The 24,512-nt window shown below is 40.2% G+C and overlaps 1 protein-coding gene across 2 annotated transcripts; it reads right to left on the bottom strand.

Annotated features, from left to right (window-relative positions):
- Positions 1 to 500: 500 nt before the first annotated feature.
- On the bottom strand, positions 501 to 24,476 carry LOC133058859 (RE1-silencing transcription factor-like). 2 transcript variants are annotated; one of them, XM_061145882.1, is made up of 4 exons: positions 24,233 to 24,476; positions 17,499 to 18,402; positions 12,343 to 12,426; positions 501 to 6,180 (listed from the first exon to the last, which is right to left on the bottom strand). In XM_061145882.1, the coding sequence occupies exons 2-4, from the start codon at positions 18,391 to 18,393 to the stop codon at positions 4,079 to 4,081; spliced, it is 3,081 nt and encodes a 1,026-aa protein (XP_061001865.1). In that variant the 5' UTR covers positions 18,394 to 18,402; positions 24,233 to 24,476; the 3' UTR covers positions 501 to 4,078. The 2 variants fall into 2 exon arrangements, with proteins under 2 accessions (XP_061001865.1, XP_061001864.1); XM_061145881.1 differs by lacking the exon at positions 24,233 to 24,476 and adding an exon at positions 23,229 to 23,473.
- Positions 24,477 to 24,512: the final 36 nt, after the last annotated feature.

Below are 24,512 nucleotides of genomic sequence, written 5' to 3' on the forward strand. Positions count from 1 at the left end.
AGCAAACAGAATCTTACTAGAATATGGCTTATCAGTTTTTCATGGTTTTCGTACTCTTCTCAATTTCCACTGAATACAGGAAAATCCTTAAACTAGTGAACATTCAATGTAACTTCTAATTTTCTCTTCAGTACATCTTTTCCCAATTATGAGTCAAAATTAATATCAGGCTTGCGACTGTGACGGGGTATCTACATTAAAACTATAAAAGGGATCTGTAGTTGGAAAGAAATTACTATGGAAAACCTCCTGTAAATCGTCTGCAGGTTTTTTCTCCCTGACCTTCATCTCCACCTCCCAGAAAACAAATTATAGAAAGAAAGGCTTGAAACCACTACCACTAGGACAGTTAGCCCAAAGGACAATGTCTGCCACAATCTTTCCACTTACTGTGAGTTACTGTTACCTTGGGTAAAAGATTTTGAAAATTTTTAATACACTTGTAATTTCAGCCAAATAAATTTGACTTACTTGATATACCAATAATAAATAAAGCCATGAAATGTTTTAAAACTTTATTTCAACATAACTATACTTACAGAAATAGACATATTGGTTAATAGAATGCAATTTAACTTATCCTACACAATTTGAACCAAAAAACTTGGTACATGGTTTGCTTTAAAAAAGAAAGAAAAAGGATTTGCAGTCTGGTTTATTTTTATCTATTACAAATGTATATAAAAGATCTTCCATCAAATGCTGCTGAAGTAAACAGCATGAACCTTGAGAAATTAAACTTTGGTTTGTCTCTGAAAAATAACATGTATTGCACTGTAAAAATTAATAAAGTTGGTGCAACAAAACACTGTTGTAATGTCTCAATGCCAGTTCATAAAGTTCAATAACTAATGGATGTTGATGAAAATGCAGAGTCTATGTATACATGTGAAAATATAAAAGCCATCCAATCTAGTCTGAATTAAAACTAGCAGTCCAGTTCACCTGCTGAGGTCAACAAGGAGACTCTGCACAGTAGCTGTTTTTCTGATTTGTGCAAAAAAGAAAATGAAGTTTCTTCCCAAGCTTTTCAGTCTAGAACTGAAACTACAGGAAAGGTATTCTGTCCATTGTCAATATTCATGGGATGATATGCGATAACTCAAGCTTAAATCTGAATTAGCACTTACATGCAAAGTAGTCCCCAAAGTTAAAGACCACTTGACTTCAGAAGTCACTTCTAAAGTTACAATAAAGTTACAATGGCCCTTCTTGGAAGACTAAAACACCCAGCCATAGTTGTAAGAAATATTTCAAAAAAGGCAGCCCTTTGTGAACGACACCTCATTAAAAAAAAAAAAAAAAAAAAAAGAGGGGGGCAGCCCCACAGAAGCAGCTCTGAAAAGAGAAAAAATATATAACTTAATATATCTTAAAAACCAATGTGAATATAGGTTCAGAAGATAGTTAAAAGAGATATTTTTATAAGGCTACCTAGGATTAGGCTTATAACATATTCTAGTCTTTCAACTTTTGCTCTAGGACTAAATATCAATTTACAAATAACATGTTCACCTTTCATTCCTTTATCAAAAGGGAAAATTCTAGCTTCAATCCTATCCAGTGGAGGGGAAACTGAGAAAACAAAAAGACTCAAAACAGCTCCACGTAAATATCACATTTTTTAAATGGAAGAACTCCCAACTAGACCAGAAGTTCTTATTACTAATACACTTTTCATTGAAACAATTTTTAATAAGTACAAATACATGGCATTAAGTTTCAGAACCTAATATAGGCCTGACAGTCAAGTCCTTGTTTTCTAGAAGAAAGGCCTCAAGTCCATTCAATTTCCAGTAACAATGTTTTCACAGATCACTTTAATAAAGGGTTTTAATTTCCTTCATATGTTCACTTTTGGCATTCTAGCCTTAAAATCTAGATAAGAAAATTAACCAAATTCCCCAGAAGTCAAAATTTTTTTTTTGAAGTATCAAAGAATCCACAAAACCTCTTTCCCAAACTGATTCCCAGTTGGCAATTTGTACTTAACATGAATTTTTTCACATGTACTGTTAAAAGGTAACATACAAAATGTACCCATGAACATTAAAAATAGTTAGAAAGGTTTAACTAGCCTTATAATTTAAGTTTTAAAACATAAATATTTGCAGCTTGATCTTCCGTTGACAATGATTGTCGGAGCTTAGAATTCAACATCATTCAACAAATCCCCATCATGCACACAAAACGCACACCAGTAACACACAACTTACTCATGTCTTGAGAAAGTCTTCTGCTTCTTTATATCTTTGGCCTCCCAGTCAATTCCAAGTTCAAATGTCTTTTAACAAACTTCAATCTATGATTTTTTATCAAGTTTCCCACCAATACTTCAATAGTTTTCCTAATCTTTCACGTTGCACTGAACTCTGAAACCTTTCTCAGACATTATCAGACAAAAGAATATAAATGAAATATAAAGTGGTAATTTCAGAATAGAATATGGGAGGGTTGAAATTATTCAAGGCTACCTATGGGGATCATACTTTACTGGACTACGATGAGTAACTGCTAGCAATAAGAAAAATCCTTTGCTGGATTCTTTCATACTCTGGTGACGGGCCAAAGAATCTACCAGCAAAGTTTGGGAGTATATACTCTTCCATACAAAGTACCCTCATAGGAACACCAGAATAGCTGCAACTCATTTGAGGCCTCATCTATAGAAAAAGGCTGTCCCGGTAACAGCCAGGACACCCACTAGTTGGTGGAGATCCCTGAGAAAGTGTGATTTTGAATCTGGACTGAACTTCCGTTTCGCCAGCCCTCCTCACCATGCTCACAGGAGGAGCAGCTGGTCTACCAGCACTCACACTACCTTCCTCATCCTGGGTTTTCTGTGTAACTGCTATGGCTTTGGAGTCTCACAAACTGATATTGCGTGTAACTTGAAGGAGTCATTATGCCTCCTAGTTCCAGATTTGCAGTTTCCAAATAAAAATTACAGCTCTTAATTCAGCGGAGTAGACATAAACAACAACCATCTACAAATGAGGTTTTCCTCTAAGATACGATTTAACACTGCACTTTAAGGAAGCAGATGTACTAAGACATGTCAAAAATTTACTTATGGTTGATATTTGAGATAAATATCCATTCAACATAGACCTAGTGGTTTATTTATTATAAAGTTCAAACTGAGAGCTATGATTTCACTACATCCATTTAAAATAAATAACATATGAAACGCAGACTCTGGCATATATATGAATTGAACCTGCATATTTCATTTGCTCAGAAATTTGCACACAATAATATTCTGCAAGACAGTTGCAGCAAGGGGAAAAAAAAAACACCTGCCCTTTTGCAAACAAGATTAAAAACATCCCTCCAAAGAGGAAAAAATAAAATGCAAATATATGTATAAAGTGTTACTGTTCAACACAAATGCTAGTTCTAGGGAAAAAAATGTAACTGCATAGATTTAAAAAGTGCAATATCTTAAGCCATTAAAGCACCAAAACAAAAAAACACACCAAAATCAGTTTTCATGACAATTAACATATACACAAATAAGAAATACCTATTGATCAAAGCTCAGGAAGTAAATACCTGAACTGACAGAATATCAAATGCTGGCAGAATTTCTCTTCAAATTCAATGTATTTTCTCATCTTTAACACAATTTTAAAGTGCTAACTTTATATGAAGCAAGCAAATTCTTCAAGTAATTTGCTATTTAAGTAAGCCAATTTTTATAGGGCTAAACAAGGAATGAAGAATAAACTAAAGTGAAACAGGAAGACAGGAAAAAACTGACAAGTTATAACTGAACAAATTGATAGAATGCTCTAATACCACCTTGGCATCCTTGGTTCAGTTAAAGGCAAAAGATAAAAATATTTTTAAAAAGGTAACATGTTTAGATGACTGCTGGTTTAGTATACTAACTCCCTTGGATTTACTAAAATGTGTACATGAGTAGGTACACGGAGTCCTAAGAAAAAAAGAGTGCCACTTAAAAATCAAGATTGGACAGTAATTAATTTTAAAAAAAGGCTGTCTACTACTGCAAATGAATATAAAATGTCAGAGACCTTATCCACTAAGAACTGAAACCTTGACCAGAGTGTCATTACTCCTGCCCTTGAGCTGCTTTTTCAAGGAAATATACATTGACCAGATGGCGATTGAGGTGTTTGCTGTAATCTTTTTCCTTTCGAAAAGAACGATCACAGAAGATACAAACGAAATCTCCCTCGGCCACTCTGGCAGCCAAGGCCTCCTTTCCATCTTTCCCACTGGCCTCCTGTGGGACTGGCCGAGCCCCGTTCAATCCAGAATCGTCACTGTCCTCTGACGTGTTGTCACTCAGGTCGCTTCCATCGTGACTGTGGATGCCTTCGTCTTCATCCATTTCCTGAGACTCACCCACTGCCACGGTGAGAGGTGGGGACGCCACAGCCGCCGTGGACACCGCTTCATGTTTTTCCAGCGGCAGAGCAGGAAGTGGTGGTGAAACTGGTTCTTCAACTGTCGCGGCTCTGCTGGGGAAATTCGCTGCTTTCCTCTCGTCAGTGTCCACCTCCATTTCACAGAGCACAGCTTCGGCCTGATGTTTATCCTCTGAAGTTTCCCCCTCTGGCATATTCAAGTTTTGTTCAGAGGATGAAGTGTTGGCAGATGCCTTGATAACAGCAGCAAGACCAGCTCGACTCTCATCTGCCTCTTCTGCTCCCGCTTTTTGAGGAGGGGCTTCTTTCTTTCCTTCGCCTGCAGGGAACAAATGCTGGCCTTGCGATTCCTCCCCGCTTGAGTTTTCCTTTGGCAGGGCTGGTGACGGTGGGGAGAGATCCTGGGCACAGGCACTTTCCTTCAGACGCTGCGCGTCTTTAACAGGCACTAAGCCGACCTCAATGAGGACCTGCTCCTTCCGCGCCCTTTCACTCAGCATGCTGGACTTCTCCTTTCCATGATCTCTGCGAGGAGACCTTCTGGGGATCGGCTCCGTGGGAGGCGGCGGCTCTGTCTGAACAGGCCCCGTCTGAACCACCTCCATCTCAGCGTCCCCCACAGGAGGAGGAGGGGAAGGGGGAGGAGGAGGCTCTGTCTGAACAGACCCCACCTGAGCAGGCTCTGGGGGAGGACGGGGAAGGGGAGGAGGAGGAAGGGGAGGAGGGGGCTCCATCTGAACAGGGGTGGCCTGAACAGGCTCCAGGGGAGGCGGCGGCTCCATCTGAACAGGGGTGGCCTGAACAGGCTCCAGGGGAGGAGGCGGCTCCAGGGGAGGAGGCGGCTCCATCTGAACAGGCCCCTTCTGGACAACCTCGACCTCAACGCCCCCCACAGGAGGGGGAGGGGAAGGGGGAGGAGGGGGGGGCGGCTCCGTCTGAACACACCCCACCTGAGCAGACTCCATCTGAGTGGGCCTCCTCTGAGCAGGCTGGCTGCTCTTCTTACATGGTTTACTTCTCACGGTTTTCCTCTTGTTTTTCATGCAAATGTTTTGCTTTTTATTCTCCTCTACTTTGCTGTCACCCTTTGGCACTGCCTGACTATTTTTGGATTTGCTTTCTGCCTTCTTTTTCTTTTTTGTCACAGGTTCCTCATCATTAACAGGCTCTTGTAAGGAATGGGCTTCAGCTTCCACCTTCCTTTTGCTTTTCTTGCTTCTGCAGCTCTTTTCTGAATTGTTTCCTGGGGACACATCCACTTCTTTCGCTTCCATGGCCGATTTGCGAGTTCTGGTGGTCACCTGGCTTGAGGCATTACTACAAGGCCGTTTCTCTTTTGAAACGTTCTCTTTCTTCTCCCCTTTTACAGACCTCTCATTTTTCTTCCCAGTCACATCCCCCTTTACTTTTGCCTGCTCTGTTTCTGGTTTCTCACTGGTGATTTTGTTATCAGGCAAGTCAGCCTCTCGCTTCTTGGTTTTCTTTAGTTTCACCTTTGAGACATCCATGGTTTTATTAGGACACGTAGGATGCTTAGATTTGAAATGATACTGCAGATTACACTTCTTGGAAGCTGCATAGTCACACACAGGGCAGTTGAACTGCCGTGGATTCACATGCAGCTCCACGTGCTTTTTGAAGTTACTTCTGTCTGCTGTTTTGTAGTCACAGTGGGGGCAGTTTAGAGGTTTGGGCCCGTTGTGAACCTGTCTTGCGTGGCGGGTTACTTCATGCTGATTAGAGGCCACATAGCTGCACTGGTCACACTTAAATGGCTTCTCACCTGAAGGCAGACAAGACATGTTACAGATGGCACAAGTTAAGAAATGAAATAAAGATTTTATTCAAATATGCTCATCAAGAAGTGGAGATAGATACAGATATATATATATATAAATAAAACAAAACCACCGAAACTATTTCATGAAGACTTTATCATGCAACTTATATTTACCATATTTATTTGTATATCTTAACTCTGTCCTTTGACTGATTCTCATACCAAATGGAATAATCTCAATTAATCATCTTTTAAAAATTCATTAAGCTAATGCACTCAGTCACTAGTAAAGAACATAGATTCATCAAGAAGTACACAATTACTGGCAAACTGATCTGGGCTTTTTTTTGGCTACCCCTTGGGGCTTGGGTTCTTTAATGTTAATTCTAGGACAAGGGCACTCAAAGAGATAAGGTAATTTTAAAGTTTTTATCTTTAGTTAAACATATAATGGAATAGAACACAAAATTCCCATACATTCATTTAAGATAAACCTTGGAATTTCAAGTATTTTACACTCTGCCACACTCCCAGACCTTCCCTGTGAAAGTTTTATTTATTTATTTTTTTTTTCCTGTGAAAGTTTTAAAACAATGCCTTGGCCTCAGGGAGCAAAAGGTGTTTTCTTTCTATTTAACCCTTTGTCCTTTATGGCAAGAGCTGAGTCAAACTTTTCCAGTGCCAGAGTTGCTATTCTACAGGAAAAGTGTAACAAGCTAAACATCTTTTCTTGATTTTCTCCCACCTTCTTCTAGACTGGGCAAAGGAACTAGGTGAATGAAAAGGGGCATACAAATAGATATGGCATATAAAATAAGGACAAGAAGTCATAACCACAGGCACATACAAGACCAGAAGCCTCCCACCCACCCCCAAATTAAAGGCGTAAGATTTAACTCATTCTACCTGAATACATACCCATCTAGATCACAGTCTAGCAAATATTACCAAACGGTATCCAAACCCCACTGGTCCAATGGAATGCATAGCAGAAAAATGGAAATTGACATTTATGAAAATTCATCTCTCGAACATTCTCAAATTCACACCAAATCTTTTTTCATAAAGCAAAACTATATGCAGACATTAATAAAACCACATAGATGGTAAGCTTTACCTGATTAAAAAGGTGTCTGACGACAGGTCACAAAAACTTATTCAGGCATGGCAAACTGCAAACGCAGTTTATGACTATGTTCCCGTTGTCAGTGACCACATATTAGTCTACCAACAGATTTCTAATAACACGATGCATTACTCTCTACTTGGTCCTATCTTGTCCTTTCCATTAAATGACTTAAATGGAGACAAACACCTACTTAACATATATAGGCACAGAATGGGGAAAAGAAACGTGACATAACTGTTAAGAACTTGTTCTACAATAAGAATACCTGGGGGGATCAAATATGGGGCTCTGTAACTTTACCATGAGTTCTTCAGCAAAGTACTGAAAACTCTCTAAGGCTCAACTTCCTCATCTGTAAAGTACTCTTCAGTGTTATAAGCTATAAATAATCCAATCCATTTCAAGCACTTAGTAGAGGACAAATGGCCAAACAGTCAATACACATTACCTGTAATTCATGACTTTTGGAATGAACTGGTCTAAGTTATAGAATGGCTAAACAAAAGGGAAGATTTCATGTGCTTATCTTGCCTTACTATATAAACCCTGCCTTTGAGAATACAAACAGTTGATGAATGGAGTCGATCCCTTTAGGAAAATATTTGAGCTCATAAAAGAATTATAATGAAAATGTCATTTTATGGATTTCCGTGGTGGCTCAGTGGTAAAGAATCTGCCTGCCAATGCAGGAGTCACAGGTTTGATCCCTGATCCAGGAAGATTCCACATGCTGAGAAGCAGCTAAGCCTGCGTGCCACAACTCCTGAAGCGTGTGCACCCAAGAACCCGTGCTCCCCACCAGGAGACACTATGACAGTGAGCAGCCCAAGACAAGCCCCGGCTCACAACTTGGGAAAAGCCTGCACAGCAATGAAGACCCAGCACAGCCATAAATAAATAAATGTCATTTTATAAGCCGTAATGAATGAGGGTATTTACACAGCCTGCATCAAGGTGTAAGCCTCCATGTGTGAAAGAGTCTGGGAATGGGAGTGCCTAGGATTCTGTTTAAAACTATGATGACATCCTTTAACTGCTTCCTTCACTCCACCCCCATTTTTGCTTTACTGTCATTAAATCTTTACTGTATTGAAAAATCAATTCATCCAGTTCAGTTTATTAGTATCTAGCTGAATGAACATTCTTTTGCCCTGTACCAACAGTTTTAACTTAATTCCCTTTTCCAGTTCTAGGAATATTTACTCATTCTTAATTTTACTTTTATGAATGTGTCATATGTCTACTTTATTCTTCCTAAATAAATTATAGATGTAAGGCACATTCTTATCAAAAAGAGCCCAGAAAGAGTATAAAGGCAATTTCTAATTAAACAGTAATAGGGACATACTACTCAGCAATAAACAAAAAGTTCTGATAATGCAGCATGGAATGAATCTTAAAAACATTATACAGAAGTAAAAAAATATTAACAGAAATCAGTTATCAGTTGAGGGGAAACAGGGGAGTACTGACTGGAAACAGTAAAGAGGGAACTTTTCTAAGGGTAGTAGAAACATTTGGTGTCTTCACCTAGATGGCAGTCAAATAAGAAAACATATAAAGTCACTGACCTAAGATGTGTGCATTTTCATGTGTGTAAATTAGACTTAATAAAATGCTGTTTAAAAATTTTCAAAATGAACTCCTATGCTAGGTGAATGGGGGAACTATCCAGGGTGATACATACAAAAATATAATGGCAAACATAAATTGAATGTATCAGGATCTCTATAAACTATTTAAGTGAGGATGCTTCAAAACCATTACTTACAAACACATATAAAACACAGAATAACAGCTGATTAGGTTAGTGTGTCTATATATTTCACCACACCATTACTCTGATCCCTTCTTACTTTGGCCTCAGAAGACCTACCCGAATGGAAGTGCCACCCAAGGAAATAACCAATGTGGTTTTGTTTCTTAACTAATTTGTCATTTTAGCTAAAATGTACCAACTCAATGGACCCTAATCTCTTCCAGAAATGAATCTAAGCACACACTTCTCTTCCTTAAAAGATGAACAGAGAAGTGAACGCCCAAGCTGACCTGTAAAGATCAGACTCCAGATCACAGAGAAAGCACCCAAGATGTTCACTCTATGCAACCCAGTTAGGAAGGCTACCTTCCCAGTCTGACCACATTCAGCCTCAATGATTCACAATATAGGACCCACTGGAAATAATTCGGCACCAACGAGCCATGTTTGCTCCCTGTTCGTGACTCACAATTACTGGTGTCCAGTGAGAGACGGCGGCTCTGCTCTCTGCCCACCCCGTGTCCCAGCGCCGTCGCTCTGGCTTCCTGAGCCGCCTTCTGAGCACAACATTCTCTAAACACTGCTGGTGACTAAGAATGAGGGTGGGACAATCTGACGCCAAACCCTAGCTCTCCTAAACTGGAAGAATGACAAATTAACCTTAAACAAAACATTTATCGTTTCAAAACCAGTGTCCTAATTTATAAACCGGTATATAAGTATTCTAGAGGTACAAAGATTTAAGATAACAAGTTTCAATTTTTCAGTACCCAGCATGCATACAATAAATAGTAACTGCTACTCATTATTAACACTTTAAAAATATTTGCTCTATTACAATGGCAAATAGTAAAAGTCAACTTTAAAATACAGCAAAAGATAACAGTAGTCAATGCAAAATCATTCAGGCAATCATTATTGTTTGGTGTAAAACAGTAATATGTGTAACAACAATATCTCTGTAAAAGAGAGATAAACATTTATACAGTGACAACAGTATCACTGATTCAATGAAAAACACAAGTGCGCTGTCATTCTGACCCAGTGACACTAATATAAGGTCAACCAGATGTTAAAAGCGAGACACTTACAGCCAGGCACTAGACCTAATTACCAGTGCGCATGTTATACACGGCACAGGGGAAGAGGAAAAACTCAAGACACCATGAGAAAGCTAAGTTAGGACAAATCCAGAGGAGAGGACATTCCACAGAAAAAATGGTTGTATTTCTTCAAGGCTTTAATTTCCCCATTTGTAAAATGGGGACAATAACAGAACTTATTATCACAAGTGGAGAAGGAAATGGCAACCCACTCCAGTACTCTTGCCCGGAGAATTCCATAGATGGAGGAGCCTGGTGGGCTATACAGTCCATGGGGTTGCAAAGAGTTGGACACGACTGAGCGACTTCCCTTTCTTTCTTTCTACAGTTCCTTTTGGAGAAGGAAATGGCAACACACTCCAGTGTTCTTGCCTGGAGAATCCCATGGATGGCGGGGCCTGGTGGGCTGCAGTCTATGGGGTTGCAAAGAATTAGACCCGACTAAGCAACTAACACACACACACACATTATCACAAGACAGTTATGAAAATGGAAATGATCTAAGTCATGAAAAACTCTTTTATTTAAAGGCTACAGCACAAATATTAGTAGGATACGATGGCCTATCCTCAACAGATACCCACAGAAAGTGAAACCACAAAGCACCCAAAAGAAACAGGTTTCTGGTTAAGTGATTCAACTCAATAGTTAAGAAGACTCAAAGTATAAAACCTGACAAGCATGTAAGGTCAAGAAGGGCCAGTAAGCATGCTGTGATCCCTCACAGTTGCCCAAATTAGAATTCATACTGTAATCAAGTCTTAATCACTGACTTAGAACAGCAATTCCCAACAGAAATAAAATGCAAGCAACAGAGGTAACTTTAAGTTGTCTAGCAGTCACATTACAAAGGCTAAAAAAAAAATAACCCAAAAAAACAAGTAACAATAATTTTATTTATTACTTAACCCACTATATTCAGCATCATGCCAAAATGTAATCAATATTTTAAAAAGATTATTTTATATAATTTTCTTCATACTGTTTAAATTCAGGTATGCATCTCAATTCAAACCAGCCACATTTCACAAGCTCAGTAACCACATATGGATAGTGGCTATCCAATTAGACAGCACAAACTATTATCCTAAGGTAAGGGAGTTGGGTCTATATACACTTTGGTACACAGCAAAATTTTGGCAGAATTCCCCCACGGGGCTATATATTCTAAATTTAGGAGAATACGCTGATCAGATGTGCTTGTTCACCAAGGGTCACTGTGACTAAAACGAATTATCCACTCAAGACCACTATGCTAATACTGACCTAACCTTGCCATCTATCTATGTATTTTAATAATGGGGACCAATTATGGTTGGTGCTCTTGATAATTTCAGTCACTGGAGGGGATATAAATCTTCAACTTGCTATAGCCCTATATTTTATCTATTATAAGTTAATAAATTGAGATCCTGGTCATCTACCATTCTTTAAAGTTTGGCTTTTTATAAATCAGCCCTCAGAAACCCTGTCAACTCCCAAGAGAACAAATCCAAATTTCAGAAACTGAGCAGCTAAGAAGGAACCCCTGGAACCTGGTAACCACACCCTATGAAACTTGGTGTTACGCTCCGCTGGAGGGTGAGGGAGGCAGTGCAGCTGGGTGGGAGTATGAAAAAGCAGAGGCGGTTCAACAAGGATGAACCAGCCTTGGTCTATGTTCAGCTTTTATTACATCATGGAACTTAAGTTCTGATGATAACTGAGGACCCTCTGCCTGGACACAGTACACACATACATCTACATTCAGTTTCAGACATCCCACCTATGGACTCCCTGGTTAGGAATCTCCATTTAATACAGCTCTACCCTAGTAGACCACTAATTTTTAATTCTAATTTCAGAATTATGCTCTAAGTAAACATTTAGGATCCAGTTCCAAGTCTAGAAGAACTTTCTTATCATGGCACTTTTACTTAAAACGATAGATGGAAGCTTGGGACTGACACATATACATGAATCACTATGTATAAGACAGGTAACTAATGAGAACCTACTGTCATAGCACAGAGCACTCTCCTCAACCATCTGGGGCGACCCAGACGGGAAAGCAGTCAGAGTGGATGTGTACACCATGTGACTGAGTCACTCTGCTGTAGAGTGGCCACTAACACAGCGATACAAAGCAACTACAATAAAACACATTTTTTTTTTGGTTCCCACTTCTTACCAACCTGAATGAGTACGCATATGTCTGGTTAAATGAGTCTTCTGAGAACTTGAGTAAGGACAAAGTTCACATTTATACGGACGTTCACCTACAAAAATATAATGATTAGTGTTCAAATGATAAAATAATGCAAATACCATTCTTATCAACCATATACACATCATGCAGTACTGAGCATTTTTTAAACAAGGATTTTTTCCCCCTGTTCCTGGCAAAATGATCAATTTTTATCATGTATTAGAAAGATCATTTAAAATACACATAACTACATTATTTCAGCTTTGCTAATAAGTATCATTGGCTTTCTGAATTCTCATAGCCCTTTTAATTTTCACAGTAATGCTACATGGTTATTACACTAAATATTAAGAACTGAAAAACTATCTTGGATCAGGTTATCAGCAACATTTTAAAAATAAAATTATCCTTAAAAAAATTCACAACATTGTAAATCAACTATATTTCAATGATATTCTTTTAAAAATCTACCCAAATTTTCTGATGCTATGACTTGGGTAATTTTTTTGGCCTTTATAAATGATAAAACTACTATTTGAAATTGTAAGCTTTAAGCAGTAACATTTTTGAGTGAGGAAGCTATTGTTTCAAGCTAAAATTTTCAAGTGGTAGCCAGAACTTTTATAAAACAGTCAGGTCAGTGTTAAAGCGAATTATAATCATTAAGTGACAGGGGCTGAGAGTAACTGAGGATGACAGGCCAGTAATTTACTAAATAATTCAAAGACTCAAAGGAAGGAAATACGTATTTTTTCGACACACATTGTCAACCACAAAACATAGTTTTTAAACAAAGCTTGATAGGGACTTCTCTGGCAGTCGAGTGGTTAGGACTCTACACCTCCAATGCAGAGGGCATGGTTTGGATCCCTGGATGGGGAACAAAGATCCTACATTCCACGGGGTGCAGCCAGAAAAATTAAAAAATAAATAAAAATAAAATCAGCTGTCTCTCAGGACGCAATGGAACATTACATTAAAAAAAAAAAAAAAAAGGCTTGATAATTTGTTTTCATCTGTTCTTTGGCCACAAGATAATACTTATGACTCTGGACAAGCTTCTTTTTCTGTAAAAGTATCTTTACTTCCTAGAACTGTGAGAATTTAAATCAAGAAAATATATGCAGAGCATTTAATGCAGTGCCTGACACACAAAGCCCTCAATAAACATCAGTTATTATTTTGTAAGTCACAGTAATATTTGTCTCTAAAAAAATGGGATAAGGAAAAGAGTACAAAAAAAATAGAAAGCATTGATGAGTGTGAAATGTATCTATAATAACTATTCAGTTGTTATTAGTCAGTAGCTATAGATTAGTTGTAAATACATCATAGCAACAAAATGCATACTTTGACATGGAAGAATTTTAAGACAGCTTAAAAAACATTGGATATATTTCTGTAAAGAAAACATATAAATGGCCAATAAAAACATGAAAAGATGCACAATATCATTAGCCATAAGAAAAATTCAGATCAAAACCACAGACATGAAGACATCACACCCAAAGAATGGCTACAATCAAAATGACAGATATTAAAATATATTTGTTAGGAGAATTATTTGTGGAGAATTCAGAACCTCGGTACAGTATGGGTGGAACTGTAAAACAGTGCAGCCACTTGGGAAAACAATCTGTCAGTTACTCAAATGATTAAACATAATTACCATACGGTCTAGAGATTTCATTCCTAGGTGTATACTTACCCAAGAGAAATAAAAATATTACATCTACACAAAAACATATACATATTCATAACAGCATTACTCGTAACAGCCAAAACCTGGAAATAATCCAAATATTCATTAACTGATGAATGGATGAATAAAATATTACTTATCTATACAACAGAATATTATTTGGCAATAAAAGGAAAACAAGTACTGTACATATGACATGAATAAACCTTGAAAATACACTAAGTGAAAGGTCACATATGAATCCATTTATATGAAATACTCAGAATAGTTCAATCCACAGTGATTTGTATGGTTTATCAATTGTACATTAGTGAAGCTGTTACCAAAAAAAGTGAATGAAAGAAAAATTTAATACCCTTTCAGATTAACATGAAGGATCAACTAAGGATAATTTACTTTTAAAATTTTTCATAACAAATAGATTGATCCAGGTGTGTAATGCACAAACCAGGCATAAATACTCTAGAAATGCTAGTAATTTTTCAGTCATACATAAGGCAAAAATGTCAGCTTTTAAAGTAGAATTTGTGTACTTCAATAAAAATTAATTTTTAAAAAAGTAGAAATTGTGAACCAGCTAAACAGCAAACCCACAAAATGAAAAATCTTTTGAGTGAAGAGTCAAATAAAAATCCTCAGCCGCTTACCATGATAATTACCTATAAAAAGAGATTCAGAACTTTGAATCTTAGCTGCATGTGACCCTGGGAACATCACTTCAGGCCTTTGGTAAACAAACACCCTGCTTCCTCAGCAAATTTTTCTGAAGATTAGCAGAGTAAAAGCACCTAACCCTTAGCACTCAGTAAAGGAACTTAAGAGACCCACTAAGGAGCCTGAAAAGGTTCCCTAAGTGAAAAGTAAGAAACAAGTGATTCCTGTGGATCATTTCTATATTTCTGCTCATTAGCACTAGATACATTAATTTTTCCATAAATACAATTTTCATGCATGTATTTAAAACCAAAGGTACTCAGAATTTACATAATCAAAACAGTATCCTTCTATTTATACACCAACAAATTATTTTGAAATTTTTTTTTAAACACCACAAATAATTATAATGGGGGTGATGGGGAAGGAAGCTTTTTAAAAGTATTAAGACACACTAAGTTTAACACTAAAAATGCAAAATGAGATATGTGTACCTATGGAAGTCATAATATTATTGTGGAAATATCAATCTTACATTAAGGTGAGGAAAAGTTATTCAACAGATGATGAAGTATATAAAATACAGCCATTAAAATTAGTCACCTAATCATTTCATGATATGCAACAATGTTAAATCACTATGTTGTATATACTTCAAACTAATACTGTATGCTAATTATAACTCAATAAAAATAAAATTTCAAAACATTAAATTAGGCACCTAGACTGTAAGTAAATGACAAAAAACCACTGTAACAAAAAACATTTGAACTCCTCTGGTGGTCCAGTGGTTAAAAAGCCACCTGTCAACGCAGGGGACACAGGTTTGATCCCTGGTCTGGAAGATCCCAGATATCACAAGGCCATCAAGCCCCCCGGGACTACAACCACTGAAGCCCATGAGCCAAGAGCCCGTGCTCTGCCAACAGAGAAGCCACTACAATGAGAAATCTGCAACTAGAGAGTAGCCCCTACTCTGAACTAGAGAAAGCTCCAGCACAGCAAGGAGGACCCAATGCAGCCAAAAATAAATAATTTTTTTTTAAGTTTCAAAAAATTCACATAAAAAATTGGAAATTTATACTAGAAGTAAAAATTTTCCAGATCTCTGCATCTTCCTCGTTTTTTAAATGTTAAGAACATTTAAAAATGTTCTTAAATCAACTTACTTAGATTTATCATTGAAAACATTTTTAGATTTGGGGGAAATTTTTTAAATTGTTCAGTGACTCAACAATTTTTAAAGTATTAAAATATAACTGACACTAATAAAATAAAAATTTAGTATGACAAAGACCCTGGTAATATTCCTTATGATGACTTGTATGGTGGTTACGTAAGTGCTAAATCACTTCAGCTGAGTCTGACTCTAGCCCGCCAGGCTCCTCTGTCCATAGGATTCTCCAGGCAAGACTGTTGGAGTGGGTTACCATGCCCTCCTCCAGGGGATCTTCCTGACTCAGGGATCGAACCTGGGTCTCTTATGTCTCCTGTGCTGGCAGGTGGGTTCTTTACCACTAGCACCACCTGGGAAGCCTGGTTATGAGTATAGATTTGTAAATATTCACCATTGTCAATAATACCTTTTTAAAAAAATTCATAGATGTGTACATGTAGAACTCATGCATTTTACCATATGTCAGTTACTACCTGAAAGCTCTACAGATTAAGGCCAATCCTAAATTAGGCCCCAAGGTTTCACAAAACTATTAAAGGAACATGAAGTATTTATGGCGGAAGTATATTTGGTATCTGGAACTTGTTTTATGATACTGTTGGTGAGGTTAGTTTAGTCTGTTTAATTAAAACTGTTAAGTGATTAATGGTGTAGGATTCCCAGAAACTCTCCTGTCCTATGCCATGTAATTTTGAAATGTTTGTACCTTTTTTTTACTTTTGAAACAAAACGGTTTCAAAGCCTGGAGACAATTAATTACAGGTTAAAACAAATTCCAAGGAGACTGCAAAGTATTTTACTTGACCAGATTTTAAAGCTTTAAATTACACAGAAGCCATCTGTTGGAGCTTAGAAATCTTGCTGCAAATGTGTTTCTTGTAATGGAATTTCACCTGCAAGCTTTCTTGTTTCTGCCTACCACTTCAACATCAATTCCTCTTCTCACTAAGACTCACTTTTAGCACGGGGTTCAATCCTACAGAGTGAGAACTACTGCAAATGGGATGTGAAACAAACAGCATTCCACAGCTCTTTTCTCTGTTGACGGGAGGAGCAGAGTACTAGGTTATCTTATCTATGTTGTTCAGACCAGTAATCAGTCCTCAAAGGTACTAATTGACACCAAGAAAATATAATGCAATTATCAATAGTTACAAACATTGCTTTTAAAAACTAAGACCCCTTAATTACACAGATTTGAAAGTCAATTTAAAAGTGAATAATTAAGGGGTGTTGGGGAGAAATGGCCAGCAACCCCTGAGAAGGGCTTCCTTTTGGGGTGAAGATGTGCTAAAATTGATTGTGGTGTTGGCTGCACAATTCTGTGAACATACTAAAGCCAATGCATTTTAACAGTAAACGGATGAACTGTGTCGAAGCAGAGTACATCTCAATAAAGCTGTTATTTGAAGTACAAGTTGATGTATGAGGTATGATTGCCAAATGTGATAAAACAATAATTTCTAACTGTTGAGTATAGGTGATGGGTACCTGTGGGTGCAGTGAGGCATTCTCTTTACTTCTGAGATGCTTGAAATTTTTCACATTTTTAAGACTGTTCCATTTTGGGGGGTACAGTACACTTCATAAATGAGAAAGGTCCTCTTACCTGTATGAGTTCGAACATGCTGAACATAATTGTTTTTTCTGTCTGAAAAATAGTTGCATTTCCCACATGTGTAAACCTTCCTTGGAAAGTGGTTTCTCAGGTGCTTCCTCCAGTGATACTCGCTCACTGTGGTGTACGTGCATATGATGCACTTGTAGACGCGCTCATTGTCCCCGGCTCGGGTGTGATGTTTCAGGTGAGCAGTGTAGTGATCATAGCGATTGGTGTTGTAGCCACAGCGGTCACAGCGGATGGGGCCCTTGGAGAAATCGCCCTCTTCCCCAGGAGAAGAGCCGGATTCCCTGGCTTTTGCTTGCTTCTCTGCACTTTCCTCCACAAAAAATTTCTTGGCGCTATGAACTCGGATGTGATGCACAAACTGCTCTTCAGATTCGGCCTCGTACTGGCACGGTTTACAGCGGAAGGGTTTGGTCTTCAAGGTCTTGCACTTGTCCTCTGCTGCGGGCGTCTCCTGAGGAAGGTCTTTGTTGGAGCTGTACGTTTCTGAGGCAGCTGACGCCTCGAACACAGGCCGTGGCTGGACAACGCTGAGTTCCAAACTTTCCAGGTCCATCTTCTCCAGCCCACTGGGTTCGCCTTTCACCTCAGGAGACTCCTCAAGTCCTTCTCCGTCACTATCTGAGAAGTTGCTATCCCCAACAGGCATCAATTCTGCCATCTGTCTTTCTTCGCCAACCACATAATCACAGCAGCCGCCATTTACTTCCCCAGTTAAGGCCACGTTTGCCAACATGATGAGCTGAGGCGCAGCCAGTTCAGCTCGAGAGAGATCGGGCAAGTCGTACATGTCATTTGGCAAGGCCATGCCCATGGGGCCACTGCCGGTGAACAGCCCTCCTCCTCCGGAAGACTGCCCCATCACCTGGGTGGCCATGTCTGTGCTCTGCATACAAACAAAACAAAACACACGGAAGCACCAGTTTAAGTACAACGTTTACCGGTCTACAACAAAACATCACTGTAGTTCTTTGTAACTTAAAAAAATACATTTTCCCACATAATCTTTAAACTCAATCAGCTTCATTAACTATTGAAAATAAGCCTTTAAAATAGCTTTGTAATTCCAAATTCTCTTTATTGCAGTCATCAAAAAAATTTCTATGACTCCTATAGGAAATTCTATCAAGTGTTTGACACATGGCGTGTCTTCCCTCAAGCACTTTTACTTTCTGGTGGAAAAACTAAGTAACCTTCATTTTTAGAGCTACTTAAAATTATATTTTAAATTCTATACATGGATAGTAAACTGCTGTCCTCTTAACTCCCCCTTCAACAGTTTACCGGTCTAAATCAGAAAAGGGAAAAAAATCCAAAAGCCAACTGTGCATAGATTAAAAGTATGGTCTGCAAAGTAGAAGCTTGTAATAATTGGTCCGAGAATTAAATCTCATATGAACTCAACTATCTTCAAAAGAATAAACTACCATTGGCCCTTGAACAACAAGGGGCTAGGAGCACTAACTCCCTGGTGTAATCTAAAATCTGAGTGAAACTTCTGACTTCACAAAAACTTAACTACCAATGGCCTAATGTTGACCAGAAGCCTACTGATGACAGTTAACACATACTTGGTATGTTATATACATTACATACTGTATTATTACAATATAGTAAGCTAGAGAAAAGAAGACATTAATAAAATCATAAGGAGGGCCAGGCCAGGCGGGGCTGGGCAAGAACAGGAGACCCAACCCTGACACCCATGATCGTGATCTTCCAGGTGATGGCTTGAGACTCTCTGCACCTTCATTTATGGAGCACCTTCCAAAGTCAGGCCTTGGGATGCAGCCCCGCAATGATCAGTTCAGTCTCTGCCTTTGAAGGCTGACAGTCTAGTGGCTATACATCACCCTGGTAACCCCCAACTCACCAAAATTGTGACAAAGGAGCTGGCAAGAACAGGGAGCTAGTCTTGAGGTTCTGGGAGTACTAAATCCTGTTTATCTATGAAATGCAGTTAACACCTCAGCAGGACCTATTTCCCCAAATATAGGATGACCCTTCTGTTATTTACATATGTAAAAAATGCTAGAGACTTGAAAAAAAAATGCCCTAGAAGGTGCCACTGATGGCTAGTTAATAAGCCCTACAGTGACTGTCAATGCATTTCAGATACTTGTGGCAGCAAACAAGGCCATTCACCTCTCCAAAATGGGAAAAATGAAGACAAGAACTTTACCTACTAAAATTATTTTCAATCTTTCCCCAAATAACAGTATTTCACAGGCCTTGAAAAACTTTGGTATCACAGCAAATGACACTTCAATTCCAACTGCTTTTATCGAAGAGGGAGAAAAACATATAAACCAGGAAGATGTAATATCTCAGACAGAAAGTCATCAAGTTTCTCTAAAAAATCTCCTTGAAATAACAAATATTACAGAAATCAAAAAGATACTTTCTTGGGATATTATTGAATGTCACCACTTGTAGAATGTCAACAAAAGATGTTTTGTGGGACGACAAATAGTAAAAATTTTCCAGCATCAAAAAAAAGGAAAATTGTAAGAAAAAATATATTTACAGTAATGTATTTACTGATACCATAAGTTTATGGACACATATGTAAGATACCCATATTGTCTTATACAATTAAAAATGTTGTTGTTAAACATTACTAATGCTAGACATCAAAAATGAAAAGACAGAATGAAAAAGAAATTCGTATTTATTTATGGGTGTAACATTTATGCACTGATAACAAAGCAGCAACAATATGACTGCTTTATGATAACTTAATGTGATCAATATGACTGCATCCTGATAGTCTAACATGTGTGCAAATGACTGAATCTTTATAAAAACGTTATGGCATACAGTACTACAGTCATATTCATCACACAGCATTGGAAATGTCACATTAAAAAAAACTACTTACCTGTGGCAACAGGCTGATACACAGTTTTACCAATTAGGAGAAAGGCATACTATATGGTGGTGTGATTTTTTGAAAGCACAGTTAAAAAAATCAGCAGGGAAACAGATAGTTAATTTTACGTTAAATATCAATCACCTTCTATTAATGTAAGGGTAGGCTATCCACTTCAATAGAGTCTTGCACACTATGTTCTACAGAATGAACACTTAGGTGATAAAGATGATGACACAGGAACGTCTCGGGACTCTTGCCATAAAGTTACTAGATTTTTCACAACACACACACACAACTGATAAGTTTATTAACTGTACAACATGATGATTATTTACTGTTCATTAAGCAGAAGTGGAGGATCACAAAGGCTTTCAACCTGTTTGTCTTCATTCACACTGAGCAGTCTGCGAGGAGGAAGGGTTGGTCTCCTAAGGAGTGAAAGAGGTGCAGGGGGAGGTGGAGAAGGCAGGAGAGTCAGATTCATGCAGTTTGATAAAAATGCATCCCAAATTTTGTTTGACTTTTGTCCTTTTTCATTTCTCCCAGAATGTTCCTATATGGTATTAATCCTTACACGGGTTGCTTTAGCTTCACTGTCGGTATCACAGAATGCTCCATGTTGTAAAAAAGCACTCATCTCCATCAAGTTATCTTCATTCTTCTGATTTGAATTTCCCCAAGACCCCTGTCCTAAAACTCTTCATCCTACTTTTTTTTTTTTTTGGCTGTGAGATCCAGAATCTCATTCATAATTTCCTTGATTGGCTCTGTTGTAAATCCTGTGAAGTCATGCACAACATCTGGACAGAGTTTTCTCCAAAAGGAATTTACTGCCTGGTGCTTGATGGTCTTCACAGCTTTTGCTATAAAAACAGCATCTTCAACGGTGTAATCCTTTCAGACTTTCATGATGTTTTATCAGGGTTCTCCTCCCATAGGATTGACAACATTTCCCATCTTTTTCATGTATCATGTCTAATGAGCCTAAAGATTCCCTGATCTACAGGCAGAATCAGAGACAATTCTTTCTCAGGGAAAGCAGACCACTTCAGCCTAATTACTGTTGAATTTGTGGGGTTCTGGGTGGCCAGGAGCACTGTCCAAAGCAACACTACTTTAAGGAGCACTCCAGTATTCTTGCCTGGGCAATCTCATGTAGCTGACGGGCTACAGTCCACAGGGTCACAAAAGAGTAGGACACGACTTAGGGACAACAGCCCCTGCTCCCTACGACTAGAGAAAAGCCAGCACACCAACAAAGACCCCGCACAGCCAAAAATAAATAAGTAAACGACTTTTAAGTGAATTTTCAATTTGACATAAAAAGGTATTTCCCAAAACATGCAAGGTTTTCAGGCCTGCTGGTGTAGCTGCAGTAATGATCTCACCAATTTCCTTTTTCTTTAATTAAAAAAAAATTAGTATGGATTCATTTATTTTGAGATGGTGGGCAACCTCAAGTGCAGACATCAGTCTACACCAGTACACATCAAGCAATTCAACTTTTTCTTGTAACAACTTTGCTTCTGGGGAACACTTCCAGTATCACAAGTGCTACTATGGGTCCATGACGTTATTCAAGGTTTCTGGTATTGCACTAAACAGGATGAAAAATATGCTAGAAGGCCAAGTGGTGACTTTTTACTGAAACACAATTTACTGGACAGAGTGCTGATTAGCCTCACCTAGCATTTTCAGCACACCCTTGCAAGGCTTGAGCTCAACAAAATTAACAAGAGGTGGCCACAAAATTATTACATTAGTACTGTATGTACTAGAGTTACTTTCACACAATTATGATTTAATAATGAGTCTCAATTTACATTTCTATGAATGGCACTAGTGCAGTAGCTTATGCGATTGAGTGCAAGAGTCCTGATAAATTTCAACCTTCTGTTAGATTGGTCAGTAGTAAGTAATAGCAGACTAGTATTTACATATATTTACATATTCATTTGTGTGATAATATTTTTTGAAATTACTAGGCTGCATGGTTGATTTGTTAATTTTTTCAAAATACTGCAAAGCTCAAAAACTTTAGTATCCCTTGGAAAAAAAATCCATGTGTAAGTGGACCACCACAATTCAAACATGTATTGTTCAAGGATCAACTATATTGTGAAAAAGTACTACTTAGGTCTTTTTTTTATTATTTGACCTGTTAAAAAGTAAAAGCAAACAAAAAAAAAAGTAATCACCTTTTCTCCTGTTAAGAAGAGAGTTTTGGTGTATTTAAGACTTCACAAAGCAAAGTAAAGAAACTTTAAAATCCCCATATAAAATAAGTCAACTCCTCTTCACAATCAGCAACTTTCTTGCACTGTGCTTGACTTGGCCCACTTGTAAAGCGGAGCCATTACAAGATCACCCTGAAACCTTGTTGGGGTTTTTATACACCGTCTTCACACTTTACTTTCCAATCTAAAAGGTGTTATTCACGAATAAGGTGTTCTCTTACAAATCAGAAAAAGCAAAACAGGTGACAAAGACTACAAAAAAAAAAAAAAAAGCTAAACCCAAAATACAAACAGTAATCAGTTTCACCCAAGTGCATAAACACGAACTCGTTGAGTCATAGGTACCAACGAAAGTCGGAATCAAATGCCATCACACAAAGCAAAGGCTGTCCGAGGCCTTAACGAAACAGCCCAGGCGACTCGGAATTCCTAATTCTCCCCCAACCCTAACTACCGTCCCCACATTACCCAGGAAGGCCGTCCGCGCACAGCCCGAAAGCCCAACGTGCCGCTCGGATCCTACGTGCTGCCTTCAGCGCCGCCTCGGCCGCGGCATTCCTAACTGAAATAGGCATTCGGCCATTTTCTCAAAATACGTACCAAACACAAAGCAGCTCTTCGCAAACTCCGGCGCCCTCGCCTCGGCCCGCTCGCTGCACCACCGACGCACCAAGTCGTCCTGAAGCGTCTGCTGGGCTCCCCACCACGGAAGACGCCAGGCGGGCAAACTCGGGGCGCCGCTGGGCCAGACCGAGTCTTCCCAGTCCAGGCTGCCCCCTCCCGGCCCGCGCGCCCCAGCCCGGGAAGAGTGAGCGAAGTTGCCGCGTCGTCGTCGTCCGGCTCCTCGCCCGCCCAGGGCTCGCCCTCCGCAGGGGGCCGGGAGCCTCCGCGGGCGCCCTCCCGAGGCGCCGGGCCCCGAGCGCCAGAGGGGGCCCCCTGCGCCCCGGAAGTCTCAGGCTCACTCCCCCACGGCGCCCCGCGGGACGCGCGCCCCGGACCCGCCGACTGCGGCGGCCAGACGACCCCGCACGCAGGGCCTCGGCGACCCGGCGGCCCGAGCGCAGAAATCGCTGTCCAGCCCCATTGGCGGAACCGCCCGGGTCCCGGGCTGACTCAACCCGCCCGGCCGCACTCAACGGCGCCTTCCGGCCAAAGGGAGAGGCCGCGGAGGGAGGAGGACGCGAGGGCCGCCGGCAGGCGAGGGGCTGCGGCGGGACCCGGAGCAGGAGGAGCACGAGAGGAAGTTTCAGGACTAGGGCCCCAAGCAGCTCCGCTCCTGGCCGCGGGACAAGACATCCCCGCCGCCTGCGCCCGCGCGGACGCGGCGGCCCGGCCTCCACTGGGGAGGGGGTCCCGGCGCCGCGCCGCTCCCCACCGACGCCCCCGGCCCAGCCCCCCGGCGGCGACGATGTAACCCGATCCCGCCCGGCCGCCCGCCCCCGCCCGACGCGGCGCTCGCCGCCGCCCGAGCCACAGTATCTGCAAATCAGCCCTGGACAGCGCCTCGCTCCGCGTCCTTCCGCGCCCTCCCCTTCCCGCGGCCACGGCCGCCCGGCCGGCCCGCCGCCCCCACCCGACCGTGTCTCAGACCGCGCCGCGCTTACCGGCCTTCCTGGGCGAGGAGGGGCGACGACCCGCGTCGCCGCTCCTTCACGGACTACTTTTCTTTGTTGCAGGAGTTTCGGGGGAGGGGAGGGAGGCGCTGGAAAAGTTGGCCGCTGGGCCCGTCGAGGCCCTCAAAGACCCAGTGGGGCTGCAGGGAGTGTTCAGGCCGCGGGCTCGCGCCCTGCGCTCCGGGCCGCCGCCGCCAGCCACAGCGGGCTCTGGGGCCCCAGGCCTCGGCGGCGCTTGCTCTGCTCCTGCGCCCTGAGCTCGCGGGAGCCG

Source organism: Dama dama, chromosome 6 (assembly GCF_033118175.1).
Source record: "Dama dama isolate Ldn47 chromosome 6, ASM3311817v1, whole genome shotgun sequence".
NCBI classification, from domain to species: domain Eukaryota; kingdom Metazoa; phylum Chordata; class Mammalia; order Artiodactyla; family Cervidae; genus Dama; species Dama dama.